General features: G+C 32.8%; 1 protein-coding gene across 1 annotated transcript in view; it reads left to right on the forward strand.

Moving 5' to 3' along the window:
• PCDH15 (protocadherin related 15) overlaps positions 1–15,625 on the forward strand; it is a 1,748,268-nt gene that overhangs the window by 1,685,868 nt on the left and 46,775 nt on the right. Inside the window, exon 29 of the mRNA XM_077125289.1 lies at positions 8,468–8,683. Within this exon, the coding sequence (XP_076981404.1) occupies positions 8,468–8,683 (216 nt within the window). The remainder of the gene's footprint in view (positions 1–8,467; positions 8,684–15,625) is intronic.

Consider the following 15,625-nt stretch of genomic DNA (forward strand, 5'->3'; position numbering starts at 1 on the left):
ATAGTGATAATTATCATGGAAATTATGGATAACGAATGAGAAATGAAAAGAACACATTGAGAATGTGTATCTCACCTAAAATCATAACAGTTTTATTAGCAATAAATGCAATTAAAACATCTCATTCTTTTTCAACATGTCATTTAATGGAGCCGAATCACTCAGATAAGGATATAAATTGCCTCTGTTCCTTGCCAGTGTTTGTGTTCTGCTTGGCCCTTGAAAAAGAGATACGGAGATGAAACTACATGTCTTCATTTGATTTCTACTGGACTCTGTTATTATCTGCACAGAAGGAAAAAATATAGATATTCAATTGCAACTTTAGTGAAACCTATCAGTGTAATACAGGTGTCACTCTGTCTGCAGTAGGGAACCTGACCATTCTCTTCAGTCCACCATATCCTGCTTTCACTACACTCTGGGTATAGGAAAGCCATGATTGAGCGTTGGAGTCAAGGATTTACAGTTCTTCTCACCAGGCTCAGTATCTGCAGAGACTTGTGGTCATATCTCCCCACCAGAGTCAGGAATTTAATGATACCCTGTTTATAAATTGCTTAACCGGGTGCAGGGCACAGGATAAACCCTCAGATTTTCTTGGGTTTTGCCCAGATCAGGCTTGGTTATAATTTTCTGTTCCTCTAATCCTTTGCGGTACTGAACTCAAGTTACATTTCATCATGCCAGTCTTTCTTAGTACCAGCTGCTGGCTGAAAAAATACTTATATTAGACCAAAAAACAGGTTGACCAATGCTATGTTTTGGCCTAAACAAAACAATCAAATGAACAAATAAGCAAACAAATCCTAGCAATTTCATTAACTATGAATTTGATCTAGAAATGTCTTTTAGGTTTTGGTAACTCTGATGTTCTCTTGGGTGACTTTAAAACCATTCATAGATGCTTATGGACTTTTATCTATTTAAAATATTTCTGTGTTTAATAATACTGCTTATGGTTTAAGTTTATTTTTATCACAACAAAAATTCCACATTTAGGTACTTTTGCTTAAATAATATGGTATTCATTAAAAACATAGCAATAAATGCATTTTCCATGTGGAAAATTGATTTCTCCAAAAATATTTCTGAATTACATTCTATACGCAAGGTACTGACTAATGAGGATTATGAGCTACAATGATAAATCAGAACATAGTCGATTCCCTATGGATTTACACACAAATACACACAAGGTGGAGAGCGATAAGTGCCTATAAATGTACAATAAGTGGCAAGAAACAGAAGAGATCAGCCAAATAGCTACAAAATATTTGTAGAAAAGAAGGCAACAGTTTAGGAACAATAAAAACTTTGATTTCTTGAGTGTTTACTCTGTGCCATTTACTATATATCCCATTGAATATCATAGCCACCTATTCAGCATGTCCTATTTCCCCCCATTTTACAGATAAGGAACTACAGTCTGCAGAATTCTTTGCCTAGGTTCATACAGCTATATTACTGGAAACATGTGGGTGGCTGCAACACTCCCCAGGGATCTCAGAAACTCTTAAGAAAAGTAGCCTCATTTAAGCTGGGGTTTGACTGCTTTATTCACCATTATATATATATATATATATACATATGGAGGTGATCAGGGTAGGAGATTTGTACCATATGCTAGAGTGAGCAACCTCTGGCCTAACAGACAAGGGACATTTCACTTCGGGTAGAATACACCATGTGTGCAAAGTTTATAATCATGGAAGAGTTTAGATTGTCCAGGAAAAATAGGTAGTACAGTGTTTTGAAAAATAAACAAACAGAGAAAGAAGTTGGAAAGATAAACTGGGGTCAGAGCGGAAATAATTCATGGGCTTGTTTTAAAGTGCATCTTCTGGCAACTGGGGGCTGGCAGTCATTTGTAAGCTGTTGCTCCAATGAAAAGTAAAACATGATGTGAGTCTGAAGTTGGGGAGTGTCAGCTTGGCAGAGAGTAACAGAACTGAAAAATATTGCAGAGATAGAATGCAGAATGCTTACAAATGGACTGTAAGTAGGAGGGCAGGGGGCAAGATTAAACAGTTGAAGATGATGCTGAGGGTTTTTTAACTCAGTTTAACCCTTCAATGATTATGTCTTCACCATGAACAAATGCAGAAAGAGGATCAAGTATGCTAGCCAGAAGATGTGAGAGTGGGAGCAGAGAAGAAACTGTATTTGATTTTGGATTGAGTTTATTGTAATTAAGGAGCAGGAGTTAGAAACAATGGGTCTGTCATTTAATTTGCTTTGAACAATGAAAAATGTAGGATGTAACTACACAATTATTACAAAATGTACAAAGCTCTTAAACAGTTTAAGAATATGTATTTTTCATAAAAATTGGTAACATTTTGTTATTCAAAACTAACATTGAAACTAGTTATCTCTCTCCCATAAGGGGCTCAAGTTGTACATGGTTTTTTTTCCTTCATTACTATGTCTATTGAATAAGACAGAATTTATTACTTTTTCCACATGGATGAAAAGCTGGAATAATTATTTGAGTTCATTTCAAAGTGTCATTGAGGGATGTATGTTCAATCATTGTATTTACAATAATGAGGAAAAGAACATAAGTATTTCTAAGGTAAAGATATTTATTTTCTAAAATATTTTATTAGGAAAAGAAAAGAAAATTAAACATAAATTCTTTAGTTATTGCATAAATTCAAGTTTTGCTTATTTTATTTTATTGCATGGGCAGGTACCGGGTATCAAACCCGGGTCTCCAGCATCACAGGCAAGAACTCTGCCTGCTGAGCCACCATGGCCTGCCCAAGTTTTGCTTTTTTTTAATTCTTATGCCTTCTGTAGTAGAGAATGTTTCAATATATAAACAAAAAATAATGAAAGAAACATTTTACTTTTCTTCACTTTGAAACTTTCTTGAATTTTTCAAATAGATGTTGTCTGGTGCTTTTTGCTACCTCTCTTTCTTTTTTTTTTTTTTTTTTTTTAGAGAGAGGGAGGAAAGGAAGGAAAGACAGAGAAGGAAGGAAGGATGGAAGGAAGGGAAACATTTTTAAACATTTTCTTGTTTTATTATATTTTGTTTGTTTGTTTGTTTTTTACATGGGCTGGGGCCGGGAATCGAACCGGGGTCCTCCGGCACGGCAGGCAAGCACTCTTGCCCGCTGAGCCACCGCGGCCCGCCCCCTCTCTTTCAATGGAGAATAAATTTTGACAAATTCTAAGCCCCTGTAAGAGACTTTGTAATTCAAAGTGTGATCTGCGTGTCTCTACATAATGCTATTACACCATTGTTTCTGCACCAATTTGTATTTTACTCAGCATATCTCTGTTATATTAGTTTTGATTTTAAATAAAAATGTCTAAAAAATACCACAGTACAATATTATTCATATGTAACTCCAATATTTTCATTTACTATTAGTAAAGGAAAATAAAAAACTAATATAACTGAGAGATATGCTGAGTAAAAATTAGTATTATTGGAATTTAATGGGTTTTGGAAGTTTTTAGGACTCTACTAATTATTCCACCAATATTTCTGCAGCCATAATATTCATTTAAGCAGCAGAAGTGAATGGTTTTTGAGGCTGTTAGAAAATTAATAGGCTCACCTCCTCCCCTGCACAATATAGGCCATTATTTGGTGATTTTCTCTTAAGTTTGGGCCCCTTTGTGCATTAAAAATTCCAGAGGAGATCTTAGAAATGAGTAAAGTGGTTGCCTATATCTAAGCTTTCACTTGGAAAACCAATTTCAGTAAGTATAATTAGAATATTTCTGACTTTCATTATTCAGAACAACTTTAGACATAAAACTTCCTGATTTTATTGCCTAAGAAAAAGTCAGACAATCACATTTTCGGGGTCACCTCTCCCAAATGATTGTGTCATGAAACCAGAATAAATTTGTTATTATAAAGAAGTTGATGAAATAATGAAATGACTTTGCTTCTTTAATAAATTTGATCTGTTAAGATTTTCCATTATGAGTTAGTTTTAATGTTTAGGCATTAATTTAACCAAACTTCTTAGGTGCCCCCTTTTTACTATCTGATGATTAATAGAGTTACGATATTTGTATTTGCCTTTCATAGAATACGTCTATAAATTTTCCGTAAATTATAAAACAATACGGATTATATTCATAATAGTTTAAATTCATTTTGAAAGATGACAAACTATTATGTTTTATTCATGTTTAAGTTCCCTAATGGGATTGTAAGTAATAAGGCCCCTTTCAAGCAGGCTGTTCTCAGCCACATAACATGCATCAGGCTTAACTTCTATTATTATTAGAATTTGAAAATCTCTCTTATTCTACATGCCCCATGCCACCTCTCCCCTGCCAAAAAAAAGCTAGAAAGGTAGATTTCTACCTGAAATTACAAGAATTGTAAATAAACACATAAATGAACTTTGGCTTATATTTCAAATCACATTTCATCATATAGACATAATATTTTATATAGTAAAACAGAGTGTATTCTATCCAGCCTGATTAACCTTGTCTTTTAACCGAAAATTGAATTATGTTTGTCATAATTTATAATAGATTTTTCCCTATCATTCTATTTTGTTTTTTCTTTCTTTGTCCTATATTTTTCAACATTTCTTTTTTTCCCCTTTCTTGTTTCCTTTGAAAGTTTTTTTTCTTATCTCTTGTGTTCCGAATATATTCAAGAAGTTTTACAGCCTATTCTATTAATTAAGGATTACCTCCAAAATGTTTATTTAAAAAAAATCAATGTCCCACCCACTCCTGAACAACATAAGAACCTAAAAATATTTAACTTCAATCATTCCCTTGCTGAAGTATAAATTACTGTGGTTGAATATTTTATCTATCCTTTCTAACTACACATGAAAAAACTTATTGTACTGTAGATTTGGAGTACATGTTCGTATAAATGAACTCACATATTTACTGTTTTCTATGCTTTTCTATATCTTCTTAAATCTTACATCTTCTATCTGGAATCATTTTGCAAAATATGTAATTTAGAACTTTCCGATGGGAATCTTTTCATAGTAAAGTTTCTCTGTGTTTGTCTGAAAATATGTTAATTTCACCCTTGTTTTCCTTATTTTTGAGAAACATTTTCGTTAGATCTAGGATTCTAAAATGAATTATGTTCTCTGTGTTCTTTGAAGATATTTCACCATCTCCCTTTCAAAATTGCTGTTGAAAGTCTCCTATGTCTAAGTCTTCCTAAGACTCTGCTTTTAGGCTGGAGAGAGGAATTGAGTATTTTGCAGATTCTATGTGCGTGGTTCTTGGCATGGGGTACTGGGTTTTTTTGTTTTGTTTTGTTTTTTAGTTTAAGATTTATTGGTCTTCTTATATCTGTGGATAGGTGTTTTTTATCAGCTCTGCAAAAATGTGTGCCCTTTTCTCTTCTCTCTTTCTGAAACTCTGATTAGGTGTTTTCTAAACCTTCTCACTCTAAATTCTGTTTCAAACATATTTTTTTCATGTTTTTCATCTTTGTCTCCCTATGAAACATTCAAGGTCATATCTTTTACACTATTTTTCTCTTAAGGGCTGTGCCTTCTCTGTTGACAATCCCGTCTCTAGATTCTTACTTTAAATGATTATATTTTCATTTCTAGAAGATGTTTTTGTTCTCTTCAATCTTGGTATTACTATCTTTGGTGTGACTCTGTATATGTTTGCATATATAATATTTTGTTATTTATTTCGTAAAAATGTATTCAGTTGTAAATTGTGTATGGTGTGATGTATATACCCCATTTAGATCAGTTCATATCTGATATATAAGTTTAAGTCCTAAGGCGTGTGTTTGTTGAAAATTGAGCCACACTCAGAATTAGACTCATAATTGCTCATAGACGATAGCACCCACTGGAATTTTCGTCATTCTCTGTTTAACTTATTAGAGTTCAAATATTCATTTGTTTGAGAGGGAGGGAGGGAGATTTCAGAGGGTGAATATGATAATGACCCTGATAACCACCCCCAAAGAACATCCTGAAATAAGATCTCTGAGCTCTCAAAGAGTATTAAACCCACTTAAAGAAATTGAAATTAAAAGCGAATATTGCACATATTGCATGTATATATACCTATATATCATAACTGAGTTATCCATTAATTTAAAAGTTCCAGTAATCATGACTTTAAAAAACTGTCCCATTTTTGACAATTTGCTCCAAATAAACTATGAAAATTCATAGAAAAAAAGATACTTCTGAGTTAAAATGACTAATTACAAATGACTAATTTTGAGTCAAAATTACTAATCCAAACTTTTGCATTAAATGAGTGATTCAGCGAAGTCATGTTTTTGAAAAATGCACACTTTAATCTGTTGAGATCAAATATGGTCATTTTGTGACTATGAGAATTGAATAATTTAGGAATACTATAAAGTGTTACTTGTTTACTGAAATTGAAAGTTAATCAGTAAGAACTGTGCAACGAAGCTGAATGCAACAAGCAATCAACTGATTTTTGTTGTCACTATCTTTTCATTTCTAAATAGTGATTGTAGTGTTATATGGAATTTATTTTAAAATATAAAGACTTAGAATCTAACAACAATAAAAAATTGTATAAAAGAAGTCAAACAGAAAAAAGAACATATATTATTATTTAATCAATATAAAATTGAAAAACAGACATAGCTAATGTTAGAATTCAGGGAAATGGTTATCCTGAAGAAGGCAGATATGAATGGAAGGGTGCACAAGCAGCATTCTGAAATGTTGTAATGTATTCCTTGATTTGGGTGCTGTTCATGCATATGTGTATATTTTTCAAAAATTTTTAGATGTGTGTTCTTACAATTTTCATGCTTTTTCTGCATGTTTTTATACCTGAATAAGACTTGTATTGATTATAAAAAGTTTCAGGGAAAATGCCCATGTTAACCAGAAGTTAAAGAAAATATCCAATCAAATTTTTTACTAATTTGTCATTAGTCCCAAATTTTATTATATTATGCAGAAAAACGTCTTTGATTACTTGATTTAAACTCTTACTTTAATTTTAGTTGGGAATATACTTTAAATCTTGTGTTATGCTTTGTTAAATGAATAGAACTTGCAGTTCAAAGCTTAAAAAGAAAAACTTTGATAACTATTTTTCCTTGTTCTCTTTTTTCCTTTAAATGAGCTCTGCTATGATGTAAACCAAACAGACCATTCAAAGACATGTGCTGGTAATTGGCACTTCTCTTTTAATAAAGTTGAGAATTTTAACTTCATAGAAAATTCATGAAATAATTTATCCTGAAGTGATAATTCTGGATGGTTGAGTTACCCTGCCCAACAGCTAGGTAGCCTTTCCTTGAAATTATTTAAATGGTTAAGGATACACATGGATTTTGAAGTTAGAGATTCAGGCTCACATTGCACTTTAATACCCAGTTGTTATTATTTACTAATATTGTAATTATTTGTATCCTGACTTCACCACTCACACATAAACTTTGGCTATTTAAATTTAATTTAAATCAAAATTTCAATTCCTCAGTTACATCAGCCTCATTTTAAATCTTCTATAGTCACATGTACCTAGTGACTACTGCATTTAATGGAGCAGAAATAGAGCATTTCAATCCTCACAAAATGTTTCTATTGGAAAGCATTGATTTATGTAATTAGAGAGATTTTTTTATTATAAAATCAGATTATTTTCTGAAGAGTTGTTTGCAGTTTAATGGCAAGTTATAAGGGCCTGTGCATGATGTCTAATAATACATTGGTCAAAATAAGGATAACCAGATCCACTCATAATGAAAATATGTAACTTAAATATTCAGTATCTTAGATGAGGAGCAGATTGTCTTGTATAAATTCATGGGAAATCTTCTACCCTCCGTCCCTCATCCAAATCTTTCACTATGAAATAATTATCGTGAAGTGGCATTCTGAAAGAAAGAAATCTGGTTAGTCAATCTGCAAGATGACTGAAAAAGGAAGTTGGCCAAGTATTCAATCTCTCTCTAATAATGATGTGTCATTAGGTAATTAAGATCTCTATTTATATCTAAAGTTCTTTGTTAGAAGCTGAGTTTTTATTTATTTTATTGTCATTGTATATGTTTTAGAGCAGTGTTTTATTTTTTTTCTCCTTTAGGAAATATATTAGATTGAAACACAATAGACATGCTGTCTATTACAACAAGACATTGGTTAGGTAAACAACACATCCCACCCTTAAACCAATTTGGATCACAGCCCAGAGTTTAACCAGACATGACAACCAAAAAACTTGATTTATCGACTCTGTTATTCTCTATGTCCTTTGTAGTCAGATTTTAGTAGTCATTATGGTTCAAATAACAACCATTCAAACTTATAGGCACTAAAACTATAAATCTACATAATGATATCTAGAAAAATAAAAGCCTTTTAGGAGGGCTTTATTACTATGTTATCAATATATAATAAGCATCAGTTTTACAAAGAGAAATAAGACCTTTAATAGTTAAGATATTTTTCCTGCTTATTTACAATATTCATCTTCTAATCTCTTCTAGGCTACTGATAAAGATACTGGTAATTATAGTGCCATGGCATACAGACTCATAATACCACCAATTAAAGAGGGAAAAGAAGGATTTGTGGTGGAAACCTATACGGGACTAATAAAAACTGCTATGCTTTTCCATAATATGAGGAGGTCCTACTTCAAGTTTCAAGTTATTGCAACTGACGACTATGGAAAGGGTCTAAGTGGCAAAGCAGACGTACTTGTGAGTATATAAATTTTCAGATAAAGAGAGTGCATGCAATAATTAAAGATATTTATCCAAAAGTCAGTGTTTTCAACTCACAGGCACTTAAAAAATTTGTTTAAAACAGGTTTGCTAAGACAGAAATGTGATTAGTTTTAATCCTGGTTGTTAATACCTATATATAGTTTAGGACAGGAAAAAATATAGCTTTTTGGTTAGTTGGTTGTTGACGTTTGGGACATGCACATTATAAATATACATATATTTATTTAGTCTTTGTATTGCATGCTTTCTCATTTATAACACTAAAGTTGCAGTAGAATAAAGAAAGGCTACTTTAATCATTATTGATCCCTAAGCCAAGATGCTCTGGGCATAGATGGCATTGAGTTTGACATTGATTTCTGGTCAAATTGAGATCTGTAAACTATATGAGATAATGTCATTTCCCTTCCTCTTCATTTGAAATATGCATGTTGTGATGCTCTAAGATAAACATCTAAGGTCACTTCACTCAGTATAATTAAAATATTATAAAAACCAACAACAAACACAATATAATTATTTAGGTTATATGTGTAATATGCACGTAAGCAGTGTGATATTTACAGGCTTTATTTGGACTCCATGAACTATTGTGTGAAAATTAAAAGGTATATATTTTTAAATTATTAAAAATATATTTATAAAGAAGATTAATTTTTAAAAAATCATAATATAATATATATTAATCATAATATGAAATGTATATATATATATATTCTGATACAACTTTAAGCATACAAGGAGACTTCCTAGAAAAATTTTATTTACAAGCAACTATGGGAAGATAAAGAGAGTGTATGTCCTTTCAATCAAGAGAAGGGCTATATGGGAAGTAATAAGACTTCTATGTAGAGGAAACAACATGTGCCAAGACGAAAAAGAAGAGAGATGATGGCAGGTCCGAATATCAACAGATATTTACTTAGTTTAGATGACCATCAGAGGGAAAGTGAAGGAGAGGTGGGGCTGGAAATGGAAGTAGGGGGTCTATATGAAAGGCATGTAGGTTGTATCAAAAATGTTGGAACTTTTTCCTGAAAGTAATGGGAAACCATTGAAAATTTTGCAGTAGAAGTGAATGAAATTAAGATTTTTAATATGTAAAAAGCTTCTTGCCTAATAGAAATCTGGTTCTCCCCTGAAGTCTCTCCTTCTCTTGTTGCCTTCTCATGTGTCAGCTTTTCTTTGTTTGTATTTTTTTCTGCTTTGGTTTGCTGCAGCCTTCATATTACCCACTGGCAGAGTAGGAACCTCAGTGCACAGCTGTGCTGCTTCTAAACCTTTCCTCTTTTCTCAGACTCCAGCTTTGATTCTCGTAATCTGACTCTATCACTCACTGCCCTGCACTGTGGCTGCCGTCTCCCAGCAAAAGGCATCCACCATCGTATCTCAGTGAATTGGCTCCTGAAATACTATTGTGAACTCCAAGAATTTTCCTGTCCTAAAATTTGGCAATTTTCTTATATGCAGAGATGACCCTTCCAGCATACTGAACTGAATTTCTTCAATGTCTTTTCTGCAAAGATTTTCCCTCTATCCTCTTTCAACAACTGAATCCCATAGTTATTTTTGCCATTGCCAATTATTGCAACCCCTGTATAACGCCCATTTCACACCTCTCACTCTTTTCCATATTCGTGATATTGAATATATCCAGTTACTCTAACATCTTGTGTTCACTCTAGTTTTACCTTCCCAGTTATGGGGAACATACCTACCCACTTATGTTCTCTCCTGCTTACCAGAAATTATCAATTAGTACAAGCATTCAATCACATACACATTCAACTTCTTTCTCTAAATCATACTGACATGACAAAACCATAGTTCTTTTAAATTCCAACTTTGTCCTCTCTCCAGACTTATACTCATACTGAACATTTCTTCAAAAGCATATATAATTGTATTACTAGTGTCACCATAAATTAAAGACTAAAGCTTTTCTTATTGTCCAATAATGACACTATATTTTCTGGTCCACTCACATTCCTGCTTTGCTCGATCTCCTCTCTACCCAGTCCTTCAAACCATTCATCTTCACTGTCACCTAAAAAGCTGGTTTCTTATTTCACTGAAGATAAGATTAAAAGGGCGGGCCATGGAGGTTCAGCAGGTAAGAATGCTCGCCTGCCAAGCCCGGGTTTGATTCCTGGTGCCTGTCCATGTAAAAAAAAAAAAAAAAAAAAAAAGATTAAAGCATTTACAAGTGTTCTTCTAGAGATTCCAGCCACTAAATCCATCTACCTAATAGGATCTGCATCAACATTCTTTACCTTCTTTCTTGCTACTTTAAATGAATTATCTGCCTTTTATATGGAGCCAGTATCTTCAGCTGTGTAATAGATCCAATTCCCTCTCATCAGTTCAAGGACATTGCTTTAATAGCTTTCCCATGTCTTTTCCACATTATTAAAGTAATATTCCCCCTTTATCTAATTACACCCGTGAGCATACATTTTTCCTCCCATATTAAAAGAAATAATAAAAACCCAACTGGCCCATATCTTCTTTAGCTAGAAACAGAGATATTTCTCTTTCCCAAAAAATCTCTTGATAGATCTCTCTTGAGTAGATCTCTTGATATGGAATTGCTCTTAAACCCTCTTGAATTATAATTCCAACACTCATCCAAACCTCTCATGTCAACATCACCAATGACTTCCTTATTCATAAATGCACTGATGCTTTGTACTCATTTTACTTGAACTCTCAACAACACCTCACTCTAATTACTCCACTCACCAGGCTTTCAGCCCACAAAACTCTCGTTTTCCTCCTAACTGACTGTTCACTCATTCTCAATCTTCTTCCCTGGTTCATTTTCTTCTTCCTAACTTTTTAGTAGTGAGGTTTTTCAGGACTCTGATGTTAATTTTGTTCTCTATCTGTACTCACTGACTTAGTAAGCCCATTCAGTCTCATAACTTAAATATCATCTATATACTGAAAGTTCTCAAAATTTATACCTGCACTCCAAAACTCTTTCTAAAACACCAGACTCATATATGTAGCTGTACACAGAACAATTCCATATGGGTATATCATAAAGATACCTCATATTTAGTATCTCTTAAGCTGAGCTCCTCTTCCTCATCACATTGTTCCACCTATAATCTTTCCCATTTCAGCTGATGATTAATCATCTTTGAATTCCTTAGGCAAAACCATTTCTTAACTCCTCTTTCTCTCAAACTTCATGCAGCCCCCCAGCAACTACTGTTCTTACTTTCAGTGCATATCCAATGTATATGTTTCCTGCACATTTTCAACATTTCCACTCTTACAACTTGGTCCAAAACTCCAACATATTTTAAATGGATTATTGTACAAGCCCCTTAAATTGACTCGATGCTTCCAACTTTGCCCAACTAAATTCTGGTTTTATATAGCAAAGTGATCCCTTAAAGTATAATATAGATCATGTTACTCCTCTGTTCTAAACCTTCTAAAATCACCCTAATTCTTTCAGAAAAACATGTTCTTATAATCTGGCATCCCACGCACCTCCCCTTCTAGTCCTCCCTCTCTAATTTGTTCAAACCTAATGATACTGGCTGATTTGCTGTTTCTCAGTCAACCATGTTCTTACTTTAGAGATTTTTGCAGTGACTGTTCCCTATGCCTTGAATGCTCATTCCCCAAGTGTGTTCATAGTTAACTCTCTCACCTCTTTAAAGTCTTCGTCGAGATATATTTCACAATGAAGCCTGCTTTGACCATCCTGTTTAATATTAAAACCTCTTGCATCAACTTCACACCTCTTTATTGCTTTCCTTTCTCAATGAATACATCATACTCATTTTTATTACTTCCCCCGCAAGAGTATAACTCCATTAAGATAGATTTTCTAATTTGTTTCTTTCTGTGGTTTATCTAAGTCATCTAAAATAATTTGTAATATATATTGGGCGCTCAATAAATATTTGTTTGGTCATCTAAAATAATTTGTAATATATATTGGGTGCTCAATAAATATTTGTTTGATAATTGAATGACCCCTCTACTATAATGTAGTTAGCAGTTCATAAAGTGTGCTCTACAGAACCCTGAGGGCTATAAAAATCATTTCAGGTGTTCATGAGGTTAAAATCCTCTTTTGGAGAATAGTAGGATATTATTGGTCTTTTTTTTACTATGTTGCACTCGCACTGATGATGTCATAATATCCTCCACAGCAAATACATTCAAAGCAAATAAATAAATAAATAAGCAAGATGGTTTTGACTAATTTGCATCCTTGATTAAGCAGTAAACCTTACTTTAATGCATCTCTACTCTTGACTATGTTTTTTCAATATTTTGTGTGCTAAATGAGAAGGTTGCATAAAGCACTTCTGCTTTATGCTAAAGAATGATAGCTGTCTCTAGATAAAGCATTATGTTAAATAAAATAGCTGCTTTTTCCAAGGAATACCTTTTTACGTGTAAGAATAACTTAAGGACAAAATACCATTATTCAGACTTGAATATTTGGTGGGTGTTTACACAAAAATGAATGAAGTAATCCTATCTCTCCAAGGATAATAATTGTATTTGTTGTTAACTATCAAACATTCAAGCACAAATGAGAGCATTAGAAACCTTTTTTTCACCACTGTGAGCCTGAAAGCATCCTAATTCTTAAAGACTTTTCTGATGAGATTCGTGGTCATTTTAAAGCATGCGTTTTTTTTAATATTCTATAATGAAATGTATCAACATTTGAAAAACCTGCATCATTTAGTAAACAAACAGTTTCCAAATGACCAATGCCCAAGATGTTAAAAATTCACTTTTGAGTAAAAATCCATTTGAAGTACAAGATAGATAAATGGATTTTTAGGTAATTGGACATCATTTCAGATTTTGTACTACAATTAACCTTGAAAGGAGCACTTAAGTTTAGGTGTAACATCAGAGAAGAATATACAAATTCTCTTTAAAAACTATTGCAATATGCCCCCCTTTTCAAGAAAAGTGAGATTTCTGCAGAGACCAGTTAGGAAGCATAATCACCAGTTCAAGCAAGAAGTGATGAGTTTCTCTGGAGTAATGATGACTATATGCTAACTATTACACACATATACATAGGTGGCTACTGAGCACTTAAATTGTGGCTAGTTTTCACTGAGATATACAGTAAGTATAAAAATACACACTGGATTGCAAAGACTTAGTATGAAAATGTTTAAAATGTCTCAAGTTTTTTTATATTGCTTATATGTTTGAATGATAATATTTTGAATATATTAGGTTAAGTGTATTATTGAATTAACTTTAATTTCACTATTTCTTTTAATCTTTCTGGTGTGGGTACCAGAAAACTTAAAATTACATATGTGGTTTATATTTGTGGCTCATATTATACATCTATTGGACAGCAGTACCTAAACTATATGGGAACATATATGAAATCAAAAAGAAAGATAGGTTTATGAGAAAGAATCAAAAGGACTTAGAGATAATAAAATATGTAAATTACCAGTCTTTGTGTTTAGAATTATTTGCTTCATTCATAAATGGTACTCTTCATTCTTTTGACCATGAGTAGTTATTTGAATCCATTATAAAAACTGATCACAGCAATGATAGAAATATACATGAAACTTTCATGAGTGATCAACTTATAAGAAGCTAAATTAAGCAATTTATAAGAGAAAATTTTTAATGTTTGGTGTAATAAACTGACATGCATATCTAGAGATATTTACATCAAGGCAACACTGAAAAAGTAATAAATAAATTATAATAATCTGGAACAATGAAATATCTTTGCCATAGACAATAGAAGAAACCAGAATCAGGGGTATAGAATTTCACTGAAAGATCAAAATGTAAACTGTAATACCTTATTTTCTTCATTTTAATAGTCAAAGATATTTATGTTCAGCATAAATCAGATATTAGCACTTGAAGGAGATTTTTAACTTTAAAAATGCCTATTTATAAGTAAGTCTAAAACAACGTTTGTTAATTTTTCAGAACTAGACATATATATGTATTATTTCTATATCTTAAGAATGTATAAGATGATTTTCAAAAGTTTAAGATCAGAAAATCTTTTTGATAAATTGCAGATTTAATACTTACAATTTCTAAAAGATTTTAAATCCTAATTCCTTTACTGTTGGTTCAGTCAGAATTTAACCCAAAAGCTCATTAACAAATTAAAATTTTCTTTGAGTAGGTACTTTGTCTTTTCAATGAAGAGAAATAATGACTATCCTTAGAAGGCAGGAAAAAGAGCAGAAGAAAGAAAAACAGCTTTACAAATCTCACGTATTTGCAAGGCCAAATTCTGCCTCCAAATACAGTTTCTGGCATATGAATTTATTACATATTACATTCCAAAGTTTACTTGGAGATCAGCTACCAAAACTCAGAACAAATTTATGTGAAGGGAAAGTCTGAAACTTCCCTGCCCCTACATAAAACTATCTAGTTTTACAAAGCATTAAATGTGTAACAAACAGCCCCCAAATTTCAGTGGCTTAACCTAACAAATTTTATTTCTCTTTCAGATAACACAAAAATTAGGTTGTCTTTTAACAGCTCTTCAGGAAATGGAGATGCAGGGACTCAAGTTCCTTCCATCTTGTGTCTCTGTCCTACCTAAGTGTTCTTTATTCATATGTAGATGGAGAAAGAAAAGGATGGATCACATAGGAAAGATATGAGAACATTCATGTGCAAATTGGGTAATTTAAGGAGGGTTTAATAATGCGACTGTTTATGAAGGTCTTTGCAGAATGTAGGGAAATAAGAAGGAGTGCAATATCCTGGGGTCTTAGTAGCAGGGCTTCATTCCCCCTGCAGGCCTAAAGATGTGAGAGGAAGGAAGCACTTCCCAGAACCAGGAGACAAATAACTGTGAAGAGAAGGCAGCCTGACAGGAAAGACAGCCCTGGCCACCCTGTATCAAAGGAACCAGAATTG

The sequence above is a fragment of the Tamandua tetradactyla genome, chromosome 13 (assembly GCF_023851605.1).
Source record: "Tamandua tetradactyla isolate mTamTet1 chromosome 13, mTamTet1.pri, whole genome shotgun sequence".
Taxonomy (NCBI): Eukaryota; Metazoa; Chordata; class Mammalia; order Pilosa; family Myrmecophagidae; genus Tamandua; species Tamandua tetradactyla.